Genomic DNA, 18,105 nt, shown 5'->3' with positions numbered 1-18,105 from the left:
CTTATAGATCCAGCATAGACAACAATCATCAGTGAATAGCCCTGAGCAATCAAAAGCAGCGGCTGACTTTGGCCTATGGGGGAGCCTCTCCCAAGGGGACACGAAACTAACGCAACTGGAGGTTGGCACCAGACCACAACGGAGCAGCTCCTGACTAGTTGTAGTAGTGATACACACAAAGGATAGTTGCAACAAGTACACAAGCCTGCTAGGGCAAGTCCCACTCAGTGGGGTCAGCCCCCCACAACAACTCTTATCCTGAGGGTGCAGCCAATTCACACAATTAGTCAGCCTGAACATTAATCTTACCCACTGATCTACTAACAACAATAAAGGCTTGGTAACAACAGAAGATCACACACAACCTACACAAAGGTCGCTTCTAGAGCTCCCGGCACAAGGGGTCAGGGAGAGTGTGCCACTGGGGCACACCGGACTCCTTCCACATTAGGCCATCTGGCCAAGGCTGAGAGACAAAACAAATATTCCTGACACATAGAAAAGAACACAGAGAGGCTAATAAAATGATAAAACAAAGAAACATGCCACAAACGAAACAACAAGAGAAAACTCCGGAAAATAAGCTAAATGAAATGGAGGCAAGCAACCTACCAGAGACAGAGTTCAGAATAACGGCTATAAGGATGCTCAACGAACTTATGGGGAGAATGGATGAGCGCAATGAGAACCTCAACAGAGAGATAATAAACATTAAAAAGGACATAGACACTTTAAAAAAGAACCAGACAGAAATGAGGAATACAATAACTGAAATGAAGTATACACTAGAAGGATTCAACAGTAGATTGGATGAAGCAGGAGATCGAATCAGCGAATTGAAGACAAGGTAGCTGAATACACCCAATCAGAACAACAAAAAGAATAAAGAATTAAAAAAAAAATAGGATAGTTTAAGAGACCTCTGGGACAATATGAAGTGTAAAAATATCCGAATCATAGGAGTACCTGAAGAGGAAGAAGGAGAGCAAGGGATTGAGATTCTATTTGAAGAAATAATGACAGAAAACTTCCCTAACCTGGCAAAGGAATTAGACATACAAGTTCAGGAAGCACAAAGAATGTCAAACAAGAGGAATTCAAACAGACCTACACCAAGACACGTCATAATTAAAGTGCCAAAGGTCAAAGACAAAGAGAGAATCTTAAAAGCAGCAAGAGAAAGGAAGCTGGTTACTTACAAGAGTACCCCCGTAAGAATGTCTGCTGACTTTTCAATGGAAACTTTGCAGGCCAGAAGGGAATGGCAAGAAATGTTCAAAGTTATGAAAAACAAGAATCTACAACCACGGATACTCTTATCTAGCAAGGCTTTTGATCAAAATAGAAGGTGGGATAAAGAGCTTCCCAGACAGAAAAAAAGCTTAAGCAATTCATCACCAACGAGCCAGCATTACAAGAAATGTTAAAAGGTCTTCTGTAAAAAGAGAAGGGGTAAAAAAGAAAATAGAAATAACAAATATGAATAATAAAATGGCAGTAACAATGTACCTATCAGTAATCACTTTAAATGTAAACGAATTAAATGTTCCAATCAAAAGACATAGGGTAGCCGAATGGATAAGAAAACAAGACCCATGCATATGCTGTCTACAAGAGACCCACTTCAGATCAAACGACATTCACAGACTGAAAGTAAAGGGACGGAAAAAGATATTTCACGCAAACGGAAATGAAAAAAAAGCTGGGGTAGCAATACTTATATCAGATAAAATAAACTTTAAAACAAAGACTATAATAAGAGATAAAAAAGGGCATTACATAATAATAAAGGGATCAATAAATCAAGAGGACGTAACCCTAGTAAACATATATGCACCCAACAAAGAAGCACCTACATAACATAAAGCAATTATTGACTGACATAAAAGGAGAGATCAATAGTAATACACTCATAGTAGGAGACTTTAATACCCCATTGACACCAATGGACAGATCTTCCAGGCAAAGAATCAACAAGGAAACAATGGATCTAAAAGATACACTAGACAGATGGACTTAATAGATATTTTCAGAGCATTTTATCCCAAAGCAGCAAAATATACATTCTTCTCAAGTGCATATGGAACATTTTCAAGGATAGACCACATGTTAGGACACAAATCAAGTCTCAATAAATTTAAGAAGATTGAAATCATATCAACTATCTTCTCTGATCACAATGGTATGAAACTAGATATCAACTACAAGAAAAAAAAATGGGAAAATACACAAACACATGGAAGCTAAATAACATGATACTAAACAATGAAAGGGTTATTAATAAGATCAAGGAAGAAATCAAGATACCTAGAGACAAATAAAAATGAAAACAACGACTCAAAATTTATAGGACACAGTGAAAGCAATACCTAAGAGGGAAATTCATAGCAATACAGGCCTACCTCAAGAAACAAGAAAAAGCTCAAATAAACAATCTAACCTTACAATTAAAAGAACTAAAAAAAGAAGAGCAAACCAAGCCCAAAGTGAATAGAAAGAAGGAAATAATAAAGATCAGAGCAGAAACAGATGAAATAAGAGTCTAGAAAAACAATGCAAAAGATTAATGAAACCAAGAGCTGGTTCTTTGAAAGGATAAACGAAATTGACAGACCCTTAGCCAGACTCATCAAGGAAAAAAGAGAGAGGACTCAAATAAATAAAATCAGAAATGAAAGAGGAGAAATAACCATGGACTCCACAGAAATACAATCATAAGAAAATGCTATGAGCAATTATATGCCAACAAACTGGACAATCTGGAAGAACTGGACACATTCCTAGAAACATACAATCTCTCAAGACTGAGTCGAGAAGAAACAGAAAATCTGAACCGACCGATTACCACCAATGAAATAGAATCAGTAATCAAAAACCTCCCCAAAAACAAAAATCCTGGACCAGTTGGCTTCATAGGCGAATTTTACCAAACATTCAAAGAAGAATTATCACCTATTCTTCTCAAACTATCCCAAAAATTCAAGAAGAGGGAAGGCTCCCTAACTCCTTTTATGAGGTCACCATTACCTTGATTCCAAAACCAGGCAAAGACATTACAAAAAAAGAAAACTATAGGCTGATATCTCTTATGAACACTGATGCAAAAATTCTCAATAAAATATCAGCAAACCGAATTCAGCAATACATTAAAAATATCACATATCATGATCAAGTTGGGTTTATTCCTGGGATGCAAGGTTGGTTCTATATCCACAATATCAATTAATGTGATACACCACATTAACGAATCAAAAGATAAAAAATCATATGATCGTACCCATAGATGCAGAAAAAGCATTTGACAAAATCCAGCATCCATTTATGATAAAAACTCTCAGCAAAGTGGGAATAGAGGAAACATACCTCAACATAATAAAGGCCATATATGACAAACCTACGGCTAACATCATACTCAATGAAGAAAGGCTAAAAGCATTTTCCTTAAGATCAAGAACAAGACAAGGATGGCCTCTTTCACCACTCCCCTTCAACATTGTATTGGAAGTCTTAGCCACAGCAATAAGAAAGAGAAATAAAAGGCATCTGAATGGGAAAGGAAGAAGTAAAACTCTCGTTATTTGCCGATGACATGATACTATACAGAGAGAACCCTAAAGATTCTACCAAAAAAATGTTAGAACTGATCAATGAATTCAGTAAAGTAGCAGGTTACAAAATAAATATTCAGAAGTCAGTGGCATTTTTATACACCAATGACAAACTTTCAGAAAGAGAAATTAAGAAAACAATCCCACTTACAATTGTGTCGAAAACTATAAAATACTTGGGAATCAAATTAACCAAGAAGGTAGAAGACCTGTTTTCAGAAAATTATGTCATTGAAAAAAGAAATTGAAGAAGATACAAATAAATGTAAGCATATACCCTGTTCAGGGGTAGGAAGAATCAACATTGTTAAAATGGCCATACTATCCAAAGCAATCTATAGATTCAATGCAATCTCTATCAAAATACCAATGGCATTTTTCAGAGAGCTAGAACAAATAATCCTAAAATTTATATGGAGCCATAAAAAACCCCAAATAGCCATGGCAATCTTGAGAAAGAACAACAAAGTTGGAGGTATCACACTACCTGATATCAAATTATACTACAAGCCTACAGTAATCAAAACAGCATGGTATAAAAACAGATACATTGATCACTTAATATATGACAAAGGAGGTAAGACAGTCTCTTCAATAAGTGGTGTTGGGAAAATTGGACAGATACATGTATAAAAAAGAAGCTGGACCATCTTCTTACATCATATACAAGAATAGACTCAAAATGGATTAAAGACTTAAATGTAAGATCCAAAACCATAAAACTTTTAGAAGAAAACATAAGCAGTAAATTCTCAGATATTACTAACAGGAATTTCTTTTCAGATATATCTCCTCAGGCAAGAGAAACAAAAGAAAAAAATAAACAAATGGGACTACATCAAACTAAAAAGTTTTTGTACAGCAAAGGAAACCATCAACAAAACAAAAAGATAACCAACTGTTTGGGAGGAAATATTCACTAATGATACATCTGATAAGGGGTTAATATCCAAGATTTATAAAGAATTTATACAACTCAACAGCAAAAAAAAAACAAACAATCCAATTAAAAAGTGGGTAGAAGACCTGAACAGATACTTCTCTAAAGAGGAAATACAGATGGCTAACAGACATATGAAAAGATGCTCAAGGTTGCTAATCATAAGAGAAATGCAAATTAAAACCACAATGAGATAATCACCTCACACCTGTTAGAATGGCTATCATCAGTAAATCAAAGAACAGCAAGTGTTGGAGAGGATGAGGAGAAAATGGAACCCTCATACATTGTTGGTGGGACTGCAAATTGGTACAGCCGCTATGGAAAAGTCGGGAGGTTTCTCAAAAAATTAAAAATGGATATACCTTTTGACCCAGCAATTGCACTTCTCGGTATTTATCCAAAGAAAACCAAAATGATAACTTGTAAAGATCTATGCACTCCAATATTCATGGCAGCACAATTTACAATAGCCAAGATATGGAAGCAACCTAAATGCCCATCAACAGATGATTAGATAAAGAAATTATGGTTCATATATACAATGGAATATTACTCAGCCATTAAAAAAAAATGAAATCCTATTATTTGCAATGACATGGATGGACCTAGGGGTTATTATGCTGAGTGAAGTAAGTCAGACAGAGAAAGATAAATACCATATGATTTCACTTATATGTGGAATCTAAAGAACAAAAAGAACAAACTAATCAAAAACAGACATAAAAATAGTGGACAATTTGGTGACAGAGGGGAGGGGAGTTGGGCAACTGGGAGAATAGGGTGAAGGATTAAAGAAGTACAAATTAGTAGTTGATAGCTGGGCACGAAGATGGGGAGCACAGCACAGGAAATGCAGTTAGCATTAATATGATGGCTAAGTGGAGGGCCAGGGGAGGAAGGGAGCAATTAGGGGAATCATTTTATGAACAATATAGATGTCTAACCAATGTATTGAATACTTGAAACTAATTTAAATAAATAAATTTATTTAAATAAATACACACATATATACACACATATATAAATATATATATTTATATATATTATATAAATATAATAAACACACATAAATATGTATATATAAATACACACACACACACACACACACACATATGTTAAGCATTTGTAAAAGTTCAGAAGTGAACTGAATGGTCTTACTAGTCACCCACACTTAAAATGTCAACACCAATGCTGACTTCTCCCTCTCCTCTTTCCATATATATTAGTTTGTTCATTCCATGACTGTTTATTGGACAGCTGCTCTGTGCCAGGCATTGTAATTCACTTTCAGTGAGCTCATAGTCTTTTAGGGAACAAAGAGATACAAATGCATGATGCAAATACAATAGAGTGGTGCCAAGAAGGAGACAGAATAGATAGCTAACTCAGACCAGGGCTGGGCAGTAGGGTCCAAGAAAGCTTCTCTTGGTGGAGGTGATGACTGACTTGAGTTGGATTAAGCAGGACTTAGGGTAGATGGTGTGTCAGGCCATGGGGACAACATGTACAAAGTCATGGAGACATGAGAGAGAGTGGCTGGTTGAAGAACTGTGTCTGGAGAACAGACCATCATCTTCTGCTCAAAGTACTTCTAGTTCTCTCTGTTCCCTGTACTCCACCCTCCACACCATTTCAGAGTCCACTTGGTCTGATATTTTTCCACCCTTCCCAACGTTTTGTCTAAAACTTTTGACCAACTTTCCAGGATCAATGGGCTCAACAACATGCAGAAGCTATCCAAGAAATTCAGTCCTTGCACTGGCGGTATTAACTTGAACCATATGAAATTGTCATTTTTGTAGACTGACTGTTGGCAATTTCATATCTAGTTCAACCTAATGCACTCCTCATTGCTATAATACTTTACTTGTAATTTTTTGCAGCCTTTTGTCGTGTTTTTCTGTATTATAGCAGAAAAGCAGAAAAATAAAGAACAATAAAGAACTAAGGGACAAGGGAAAAGGCTTTTTTGGCTTACCTTCAGTTGTTTTAGATCAAACTCTATATCTAATACATTCTTCACTGGCTTTTCGCAATCAGTGCAGAGAATATAATTGAGAGCTTGGGAACACTCTTTTGCTCTTTGCTGTACCTAATATGATTATTAGAAGAAGGAAATGACAGAGTAAAAAGTTGTAACATTTATTTTAAAGTTTGCGTAGAGTTTACATGTGGGGAAAATGGTCAGTTGCTTTTAAACTGCAAATGTCTAAGAAATTAATGATTAGAAAACAACCTAGCATAATGACACCGGCACCAGCTTTGCAGGTAGTTATAGCTTAGTCCAAATCCTGGCTTTGTTGCCTACCCACAGTGTGACCTCAGATGATTACTTAACCTCTCTAAGCTTCCATGCATTGTATAATAATGCTTATCTCAGTGAAATGTGATTGGGATTAAATGCAGTAACAGAGGTAAGGCAACTACTTAAAAGCTTGGCACAGGGCAGACGCCAGAGTGCTTTATTTCATTTAATCTTCCCAACAGCCCTGTTAGAAAGATACTGTTGTTATTCCTTATTTTGTAACAGAGTAAACATGGAAGCAAAACAAAGAGAGTAAGTAACTTGTCGAGGATCACCCACTGCTAAGTGATGGCGCCAGGATTCAAACGCAGAAAGTTGAATTCTAAGGCCTGGACTCTTAACGCTATTGTATAACCCACTCTCTGAAAAGTAGTTTTATTTATATTGCCTGTGGCAGGGGGGAGGGACTCTATGAATTTATTTTGAGATTTTAAAGTTAGAAGTTCTAGTGCAAAAGAATTCTGTATATTTGCTGTATCTCCCAGAATTTTTGTTTGTTTTTACTATGATCCAGGTATTTCAATAAGGGAATGTTATTATTCAGAGAATCTTCTGGTAGAACTTTTGATACTGTGAAGTAGGAGCGTGAGGAGCACAGCTTGTCCTGTGTAAAGTTAAATATGCAAATGTCACCATTTTGCATATGCTTTTTTCAGTCACCACAACACCTCTACTCTTACTGCAGTGTACCTGCTCATTTCGCAGAGTCGCCTCCTCCTCTCTTCGTTTTAGGGTTTTAAAATAGAGCCAAGACTTATTCACAGTTTCTGCAGCATACTGGTCATTGAAATAGTAAGTTGCAGATGCTGATTGATCTCTACAATATAAACAGAATCACTTACACTTCCTCATCTCACCCACGTTCCTCATCCCCATTGCTGATCCCTCCTCACTCAGTTCTTTCTGACTTCCCTTTCTTCATCCACAGCACATTTTTTTTTTTTAAATCAACGAGGACCCCAAGGGATTTCTAAGAAAAAGGCATCATTGTGAGTAAAATCAACCCATAATATCTTCACAATTCTGCGAAGCAAGATTGATAACTCACTCCTGGAATCAATTCCTAGTACTGTCACTTACTAGCTGTGTGGCTTCGGGCCACACAGTACCCTTTCTCAGCTTCATTTTCTTCCTCCTTAAAACAGTGGTACTGGTACCCATTTCATAGGGTTGTTATGAAGATTAAATGATGGTATATGACTATGGCACGTGATAAACACTCCAGAAATGTTAGCTGTTTTTTTAATTCTTGACAATCTAACTCAGTCTCATGATGTAATGATAGTTGACAATCCAATCAACAGCTTTTATAAACCTTGAAGAAAGTTAGAGCCCAGTACATACCAGGTGACATACCTGTGTTCTACAGCAGCAACTATAAATCCATGAGATGCCAGTTCAATGCCAATAGCAGAATAAATTGTCCTTCAAAACAAAAAGAGGGAAGCGTTCAACTCCCTGTAATGGTTACAAGGTGGGATTCACTAATGAACCTGGGCACATGGAGACCATCACACCCCCATAGTAGTCCCCAGGGTGAAGCAGAGAGCTGTGGTTCTCAAAGGATGGGTGGCAATTTTGCCCCTCGGAATATATTTCACGTTTAGAGGTGTGTTTTTATTATCATGACGCCGAGGAGGGTGCTACTGACATCTAGTGGATAGAGGGACTGAACATCCTGGCATAGAAAGGCCTACACAACATGAAATTATTCAGTCCAAAACATCAATAGTACCAAGGCTGATAAACCCTGGTGCAGCGATTATAAATATTGCCTTTGAGAGTTCTGGGTTTTAATTGTGATTCTGCCGCTTACCAGCAACATGACTTTAGGTAATTACAGTACTGAATTTTTGTCCTCACTTGTAAAGTGGGGCTATTAATGCCTTTGCTTTAGGAGAGTTGTAAGATTTTGATAAGAGAATGTATGTGGGAAGGCAGTATAGTGTGGTTTAAGAGAAAAGGACCTGTAGTCTGACCACTGTGTTTGAATCCTGGTTCCTCCACTTCTTAGATGCCTACCTAGGGTAAGTCACCCGTCTTACCTCTGCCTTGGTTTTTTGTTTTTTTTTTTAAATCTGTAGAAGGGTGATGTTATAACAATACAGTACCCAATGAGATTATTGTAAGGATTAAATAAGTTAACACCTTTTCGGTACTTATAATCATGTCTAAAATTGGGTATTACTGAACATATATTTGCTGTTGATTAAATAAATGGACAGGGTGAGAAGCTTAAAAAATCATGTTCTAAGCAACTGCATTTACAACCCCTTTCTAGGTCTTCGTTCTGCACAGTCTTTTTATATCATGGATTCAATAGAAACTGTCCACAGAGAATAAAAAGGAGGTAAGTAGAAACTGTATCTTCTACTCTTGGAGATGCAAGACCGACTCAGTAAGAGAAAATGACCCCGCACAGAAATCAGCAAACCTTTTAGTGAAAAGTCAGAGAGTAAATGCGTCCAGTTCTGTAGGCCATCTATTACTTGTCACAGCTACTTGATTCTGCTGTTGTAGCACAAAAGTAGCCATAGACAATGTGAAAAGCAAATGAGTGTGGCTGTGTTCCAATGTAATTTTATTTACACAAATAGGCAGCGGGCTGGGTTTGGCCCTGGGATTCTAATATGCCAACTACAGGCTAGACAATTAAAGAACTGAAGATAATTTCTTATTGCAGATGCTACCCAACTTCTTTCTTGCTGAAAGCCACCTTTTCTTTTCTGAAAGTCTTATAGTCTTCTGAGGTGGAAGAAAGGGAGGAGGCAGTACGAAGACAGAAGTAGAGAGGGTGGGTGATTATGAAAATGCACCACTCAGATATTATGCCATAGAAACTATAGTTGACTAAAGACCCCACCCAGCTGCTGCCCCTCTGGATCCACCACCACGACAGTTTCCGGTGGGTCACTTCCAGTGACTGGGCAGTGCGGGTGTAACGTAGGCCCATTGCTGTGATACACAGAATTTCTTTGATGAGCAGCTTTGGGTCAAGCACTCCCTCTCCTGGCTTGGCCTGGTCTTTCTTTGAACCGTGCTGTAGCCTGGTACTCTTCATACCCAATCTTCTGTTTCTCATCTCCTTTCCAAGTGTCCAACCTGAACATTGTCTGAAGGCTCTCTCCATCTTTTTCTGCACCTTCCCCTCTATCCTTCACAGGTATTTCTCTCAATAAATGTCTTTCACAGCTAATCCAATCTTGGATCTTGGTACTATTTCTCAGAAGCCCTGAACTAACACAGTGGATCATTTTGAGAGTGTAAATATTATAATATAGAAGGACAACGGCCAAAAATGCAACACCCTCTCTTCTCTATTGTAAGGCCAATCTCCATGAACTGGATAGAGGAAAAGACACAGCTATGACCGATTGACAGATCACATCCAACTCTTCAGAAGCCTCAACTCCTCTAGAACAGGGGCCAGCATGAAGCTCCAAAATTTGATTTTCCTTTTTTGGGAAGAAACACATTTGGTTATTGATCCCTAGATCAATAATTGTTCAATCTCTCAAACTTTACCTGAATGCGCCAAGACCATGAGAAAAAACAATTAGTGGATATTTTTCACCAGTCTTCAGATGGGCATTCCAGTTTGCAGGAGTTGTCAGTGAACCTAGACAACAATGGAAGATTATAAATAGCATTTTATCTGACTTGAATGTTTTTGGTTAATTTAACCTACATCTCCTGAGTATAAAATCCTGACCCATGGAATTTATATTTTTATGCACTAATAGTAAATTCATTAAAAAGTTTCCTACTAGATACACACCAAACAAAGACCTCGACCATGTGTTTTTTCCTAAGACCATAGGCTCATTAATTATCAGTCCTCCTTGCCAGCTCTAAACTTAAGGTGACATTTTTTTTACTTAAAAGTGTTCAGCAAGGCTGGTTTTTATTACCAATCCCAGGTTTGGGCAAAACTTCTAAGGGAATGTTCAGAAACCAAATTACTAATAAAACTCAAGAACATTACACTGAAACCCAGAATCTTCAAATTGGAGACTCCTCTCATTCTAACTAGTTTGTGATCAAGAGAAAGGTAGAGAGACCATTGACTCCATATTCAGGTATGGCTTTGCGTACAGTTCTGCCATTTACTGGTTATTGACGTTGGGCACATTAAGAGAACTTTCTAAGCTTCAGATTCCTTTTCTGTAAAATGAAGGAAATGATATCTACTTCACAGGGTTTTGTGAGAATTATATTTAGGTAGGTAACATATGTAAAGCACCTATCCAGTCACATAGTAAGGGGCACAAAAAAGGAAAAGCACTGTCTTCTCTTCTTCTTAATTCTTATTCTCATTATTATCGTCAACGATTGTGTTTCATTTTCTCATCTATAAAATGGAGATGTGATCATGAAGAATGAATATGATGATTGCTACGGAAGTGATTTATAAGTTATTCGAGCACCATAAATATGTGTAGTTATAGAATTTTCATCATTTCTATAATAAAAGGGCTTTTCAGAAAACTCTCAAGATGTTTAAAATAAATGCCAAACACTGTAGGTAGTTTTGGTTGTGGGGGGTGGGGTGAAATTTGAAGATATAATTAACACCAGCCCAACGGTAGTGTCTGGTCAAACAGGTAAGATAGGAAAAGTCTGTATTAGTGAAATGTAGACAAATGAAGTGATGATGACTGCATGTCAGATTGTCTTAGGGAGAGAGGCTGGTCCCCTGGGGGTGGGTGATGGGAATGAGAGTAGAGTCTCCTCATTTATGCTAAGTAAGAAATAAGCTTTTACTCCTTCATTTTGGATCTGGAGAATTATGGTGGCTTCTACTTTCTTCCTCTTTGGCCCTACTTTAGAAGGCACTTTAGTACAGAGCAATGTGGGATAGTAGTCACATCAGCCCAGCTGATTATTGTCCCCCCATACTATGTAAGAAAATAAACTGAAGACCAGTAAATGAGAGATGTTGGAGCCAGTCTGAAAGTCTGATACTTTTATTCCCTACACTCATCCCATCATATTCAGATTAGACCAAATGAGAACCCTTGATTTGCTGATAGTTACCTGGCCTTTGGCCTTCTAAGAAATACGTACTTTCTTTGTCATCCTAGGAGAAGTTTAGACTGGAGAAAACCTACTTTGGTCCTTAACTGCCTGAAACTCTTGCTGTTTTCAAAGCTTTCTTATACTCTAGAACCTACAAATCAGAATCAGCAGAAATCTTACCATATAAGAAGTTCAAAATTTTGCCCATAAACCAGTGTATTCCAAGATATTTACTAAGACCAAAAAAATATTCTTCATTTGGGATCAAGAGGGTTTCAACATACTCATCATCTTGGGATGGATAATACAAACGCAAGAAGGTGCTCTGTAGAAGAAAGAAATCAATGTACTTTTAGTCGTTGCTTCTCAAACAGATTCTAACAGCTATTTTACATATTTAATTAGTAGGAACCCAAATACCTCTGTTGTTCATGAAGAGGTCCAGACAACTTTTTAAGCTGCTGTCATGATTGAATACAGTAGAAAGAGAAGAGGAATAGAACAATATATTCTTTCTAAGTGAAAGGAAAGTATGAGCAGCCCTGTTCCACCCATTAAGAAAGGGAAAAATGGAGTTTATAGGTAAGTTATTTAATCAGATAACAGCAATGAGATGGGGAAGCAAAAGTCTTCCTATGAAACAATATAAATGGCAGAATGCCCTCACATTCTCAGGTGAGGGCAGGTGAAATTTCAAAACCGCTAGTGATCAGTAGCAATAGTCAGTATTACCATATAAAGATAAGTGGTATTAATCAAAGCATTACCTTATTAGTGTACTCAAACATCAAGTCTGTACAACCAACAGAATAAAGGCCACTTCCTCTGGGGATTTTAGTTTGGCTCAAAAGTGCAGCAGCCATCAGAGCTTGTATTTTACTGACCCATGCTAAAAAACAAGTAAATATTATTTCACTTGTCATCCATTACTTTATTATGCAAAGAAAAACCAACAGAATCAAATTTCTGCCCATAGTTTCTGGTCTCTTTCATTCTTTTACTAACTAGTAAAAGACAACAAGTAATTAGTGAGGGCCCTGCTGTATGCAAAGTCTTGTATGGGGAAAAAGATGAAAGTAGATATTGCCCGTCTCCCAAGGCATTTAGGATCATCACCTCCTAAAACTCATAGCCTTGCCCTTACTTTCTGTTCTAATCCAGAACATATTAAAGACCACTTCCTAAATTTGTTTTTCTTAAACATGAACTTGATCTCACATTTCTTATTTGTGAGATCATAACTTCCCATTGGGTATCTCCACCTGATGTCCTTCCCTTAGGAACATCAAAGATAATCATTTAAAGTAAAACTAAATGACCCTCTCCTTACTCTCTCTCCTCATTTTCCAACCACAGAGCCTGCAAACTAGAATTTCCTATCTCGTGAATCCCAAGCCAGAAACCTAGGGATCATTTTACTCTTCTACCTCTTTCTCACCAACTCCCTATATCCGACCAAATCTCAATTTATAACATTTGTTTTCAGCTTACAATTTTCTCTCCAATATACCTATGATAATCTGGCTCAACTGTCTCACTTATATCTTCGCTGTTTCTTGATCAGACAGTTGCCATCTCTCCTAACTGTTCTATTCACCTTAAATCTTGGCCTTTTCAAATGCATGATTCACCCACCTCCTGGAGTGATTTAAAACACAAATAACACCAGGCAATTCTTCTTAAAATTCTGCAGTGGCTTTCTATCATCGGATGGCTTTTTTTGAAGGGGGAATTTATTGGAGTCATTTTGGTAGGCAGTTTGTAGGTGGTATTTAAATCTACGGATGCCTTCCTAAGCTATTTCCATTGTTACTTGAGGCTCGAATGTGTCTTATCCTTCCAGTGATTTCGGGTTGAAATATGTTCACAGGCACATAAATCTCAGATTCTGGGGCTGTGTAAGAAAGACCCTCCATGCTCTGGAAGTCCACTGTCTCATTGTCTTTCTTGCTTTTCCTCTTTAATTTATCTCTCTTCCATGTGCTCCAGTGCTCTCGAGCTACACATTGGGCTGTTTGATGCTTCTGCACCTTTGTAAATGTTATTCATTGTGTTTTAAGTCCCTGTGGCAAATTCCTATTCAACTTTTAACATTTCGATTTGATGTCAGGTCTTCTCCGAAGCCTTCTTTGATCCCCCAGACTTAATGATTTTATCCTTAATATTAAATCGATTCCTCAAACATGTTTCTATCATTCTTCCTATCATATTATAGTAAAATTATGTGTTTGCACACTCTGTCTCTCACAGTAGGCTATTTCTTAAGAGCTGTGTCCGTGTCTTTGTATCCTCAGATCTTAACAAAATGTGGGGCACATGGTCAGTGTTTAATAAATATTTGTGAAAATGAGCTGAACTAAGTTTTTCACTGCCACTGGTTTCTTGCTTTCATCAAATGCTTTAGAATATACATTCTTTTACCCACCCACTCCTGAAACTTTCTCCCCCTCCAGTACCAAAACCCTTCGACACACCTGCAGTTTCATTTCACCTGTTCTCCTCCTTTATAACTCTCAGTCAAGTCCATATTTAATTTCAAGATGGTGAGTCCAAATATCAGTATATCCAGACTTTTACTCTTCTAGATTCAGCTTGCCTGCTACTTTTCTTCTGTCTAACTGTGAGTTGATTACTCTGCTAGACAGACACTTTTGTGCTTTCTATGACATTCTGCCTCTGCCACTGACACTTAGAACTATGTTAGGTATAGCACCTGCATTGATATTATATGACATCACCTAGAAAGATTTTGAGTCATGAGAAAAAGCCCATTTATATCCTCCACATTGGCGACTAATACGTGAAGCACCACCAGTGATGAGCCTTTCAATACATAAAGTCTTGCTACTCAAAGTTGGTCCATGGACCAGCATCATTGGCATCACCGGAGAGCTTGGAAATGCAGGATCTCAGGCCTCACCTCAATTCTGCTGTACCAGAAAAGACGTGCCTATTAAAGTTTAAGAAGCACAAGACTAAGGTACCAGGCCACCTGGACTGACACATGGGTCAACAATTTACAGTCAAACAGTAGGAAGTAGTTCCAAAGAAAGCAGGGGATGAGATGAATGGATCCTGGATCTTGGAGCCAAGTGATCCTATTTTGGATTTCAACTGTACCTCTTGTAGCTATAATGCACGAGGCTAAACAATTTACTCCCCTCTCGTACCCTTATTTGTAAAGTGAGAATAAAAGCACTAGACCAGCCCGTAGGACAGTTGTAAGGATGCTGTCAAGTACCTAGCATGGAACATAACATGTAACAGGTAGACAACCGATGTTATTTGTCCCTTATCTAGAGTTAGTTAACTCTGGTTACCCAAATTAAAGCCCTTAGAGGAGTTTTAGCTGAGCTAAACTAAACCATATCATTTTCCCTTCCGGCAGATTCAACCCAAGGCGTTTCCTCAGAGATTAAAGAAAAAAACAACCATACCTTTACATGTAAGGCTAACATTTTAGAGTCTATTTTGAATTAGAAAAGGCTCTTTCTCTCCCATTTAAGACTGTCTACTGAGCCATGCTTTGTGGTGTGATAGAGATACATCAAGTCCAGTAGGGGAGTAGGGGACAGTAGAGGAGTCTATACCTGCCTTTTGCTTCTGTAAGATGCAGCTTGGGTTCTGCTGTGCCCTTTCCCACAGGCAGTTATAGTGTGTGTGACTGTGCAGGGGTTGAGGGAGGAGTAACTCTGTTCAGAATTTGGTGAGCAGCCCAGAAAACCCACAGCTGCCTTGAAAGCACTCCTTCTGGAACTAGGAGTTCAGTTCTAGAGCCATGGAAAGGTTCCAAGTTGCACAAGATTCCCTTGTGAGATTTCAATTCCACTTATGGTAACCTTTTCCAATAATAGAGGCATGCCCCAGTTCTCTAACACCTGCTCTACTGAAAAGCCTCCTCACTCAGCATTCAGGAACCACAGGTCAAGGTGAAGCTATAGGCCCACCTTTTCCAGGAACCCCAAACCCTGAGAAGGTCTTAAGAAATTCTGAACTGGCCCAGGTTTGGGTGTAGACCTACAGGGCCCTGGTGACTAGCCAGGGGAGCTGCAGAAAAGACTCACTAGCCTAAGGCTAATGTGGTCACGGTCCTGGATTTCCTGTCCTCTCTGACCATCTATCATCGTGGTGGAAGATTCGTGATGGAAGAGGCAGGGAAGAGGCTTGTCAGGTTGAATGGCCACTCTCTAGATGATAAAATTTTGTGATTCGGAACTTATGTCACTTCCTATTTTTCTTCAACTTTATTTTCATAAAAGCATTGGAATACTCAGTATGTTATTAATTTTACTAAATATTTCTGGATGGAATTCATTTTGCCAAGTATTCCTGATATTTATTTCTGGGTTTGGAGATGGAAAGTATACATGCTAGAAACATTACATTCTCTATATGGCTTTATATCCGCCATTAGCTAATAAGTTATCTCTAAATCCATATTTATAAATCTTTTACCTGCATAATCATATTTTCTATGTATTCATTTAGTAAGAAGAATATAATCATCTTTTATTTTAATCTTTTATTTAATAAACTATTTCTAATAATTAAAAAATATGCATTCATTTTTGAGCATTTAGAATGAGTAGAGTATTAGGTCCAATGCTGGAACTACAAAGACAAATGAAGCAGTGTCCCTGTCCTCAAGTTTCTGCCAGTCCAATGACAGCTTTCCAGTAATTTTCAAAGATAAAGGAAAATAAGAGATGAAATTCCCACCCTGTACCAATAAAAAGTGTGTGATGTTAATGTCTCCTCGTTGATAATTTGCTCATCAGGTAAAATATTACTTGTTTTCAATCCATGCAAAAGGTAATGAACAATTAATTTAATTAGGCTGCAAGCCTTTAACCTGATTGTGAATCCTTTGGCTTAGTAATCAGTGTATCACTGATGGCTCAGTTCTTGGTTAAGTGTTGTTGAAATAATGGACATGTGAGATATTTCGTCATTTTCTATGTAAACGTAGATTAGATATAAGATAGAATCCCTCTCCTACTGATGAAGTAGGGTAACAATTACAAGGTGCCAGGTTACGAAAGGTCTTTTGTAAATGTTACAGTAATGAGTCACCCATCGAGGCTGAATAACTATATTCAGAGGGACCATATTTATCTAGGTGCACAGGTCTGTGTGTATAAACAGTATGACACCATTCAGAAGTCACCTACACTGCTCACCTGAAGAGAGTGGATAGAAAAGTTCATAAATCACAACCCTCTGGGATTAGGAAGAATTCATAAAACTCCATAAGCAATCTCTTTGCAATAAACATCTACCTTCTTAGTGATGGTAGATGTATCTGACTATAGGTGGCTGTTCCACTCTGGCCCCCACTTCCGGGCTTGTCTAGGCCTTCCTCTCCTCTCCTTCTCTCCCACCACAGGGTAAGAAAGAGCAAGCGATGCAGTCCACTCTCATCTGCAGCTCCTTAGTGCCTATTTCTCCCTACTTCTCCCTATCACTGGATAGAAAAGGTTCTTTCCCTCTGGATCCTCAGACCCTAAATTGCTTGAACAAATATATCTCTTACCTGATGATTTAATATGTGTAACAGGATTTAGGTCTTGCCAGTCAAAAGTATGAACCAGTGCGAGGCAGCTGCAGAGGCAGAAAAATGCATGCAATTTGGGAGGCAACATCTTGGGAGCTGAGCAGTGGTTTCAGATTAATCTTCTTCAAGAAGATTATTAAAAGAAAAAAAAACATGGATAAAGAGGACTTAAATAGTCAGACAAATCAATGATATTAGGTACTAGTAACATGATTTTACATGTTATAAGGAAAGAAGACATTTGGCAAAAATGGAACATGCGTTTTCTGAAAGGCGCGAAGGTGGCAAAATCCTTGGAAATCTGGTCTGTAGAGCATAGAAATAACACTTTTAGTCTGTTGTATTGGGCTCTTGGTAACTAGTTCTCTAATTTTGTAGCAGTCTAGTTTGGTCATAAAGAATAGCATCAAAATATAATAATTATAACAATTATATATCATAATCATAATAATATCCATAGGTATGTCTAGCACACAGTAAGTTTTGACTAATATTTCCATCATAATTATAAAATGATCATTTTGCTATAACTGTAGTTATATTTTTGGTTATCCTATAATTCCACTACACTGAGAGCTCCCCAAAGGCAGAGGTCAGGTCATCCTTATTGTCCTCCGTGCCTAACAGAGGGCCTGGCATGCTGTTGGTGTTGAATAAATATTTGTAGAATCCGTAA

General features: G+C 37.8%; 1 protein-coding gene across 5 annotated transcripts in view; it reads right to left on the bottom strand.

Annotated features, from left to right (window-relative positions):
- The window catches only part of PLA2G7 (phospholipase A2 group VII), a 36,621-nt gene that overhangs the window by 6,795 nt on the left and 11,721 nt on the right, over positions 1–18,105 (bottom strand). For 2 of the 5 annotated variants that reach the window (XM_039854378.1, XM_039854379.1), the window contains exons 3-8: positions 12,643–12,764; positions 12,056–12,200; positions 10,382–10,475; positions 8,213–8,281; positions 7,547–7,673; positions 6,530–6,643 (exon numbers count right to left, since the gene is read on the bottom strand). In XM_039854378.1, coding sequence (XP_039710312.1) covers positions 6,530–6,643; positions 7,547–7,673; positions 8,213–8,281; positions 10,382–10,475; positions 12,056–12,200; positions 12,643–12,764 — 671 coding nt within the window. Of the gene's footprint in view, positions 1–6,529; positions 6,644–7,546; positions 7,674–8,212; positions 8,282–10,381; positions 10,476–12,055; positions 12,201–12,642; positions 12,765–17,408; positions 17,552–18,105 lie in introns of all 5 variants that reach the window. The other 3 variants (XM_039854377.1, XM_039854376.1, XM_039854380.1) reach the window with 3 other exon arrangements.

This window comes from Pteropus medius, unplaced genomic scaffold (assembly GCF_902729225.1).
Source record: "Pteropus medius unplaced genomic scaffold, Ma_sr-lr_union100, whole genome shotgun sequence".
In the NCBI taxonomy this organism is placed as follows: domain Eukaryota; kingdom Metazoa; phylum Chordata; class Mammalia; order Chiroptera; family Pteropodidae; genus Pteropus; species Pteropus medius.
Note: the sequence above shows the minus strand (reverse complement) of the source record. Positions and strands in the feature narration are given on the sequence as shown.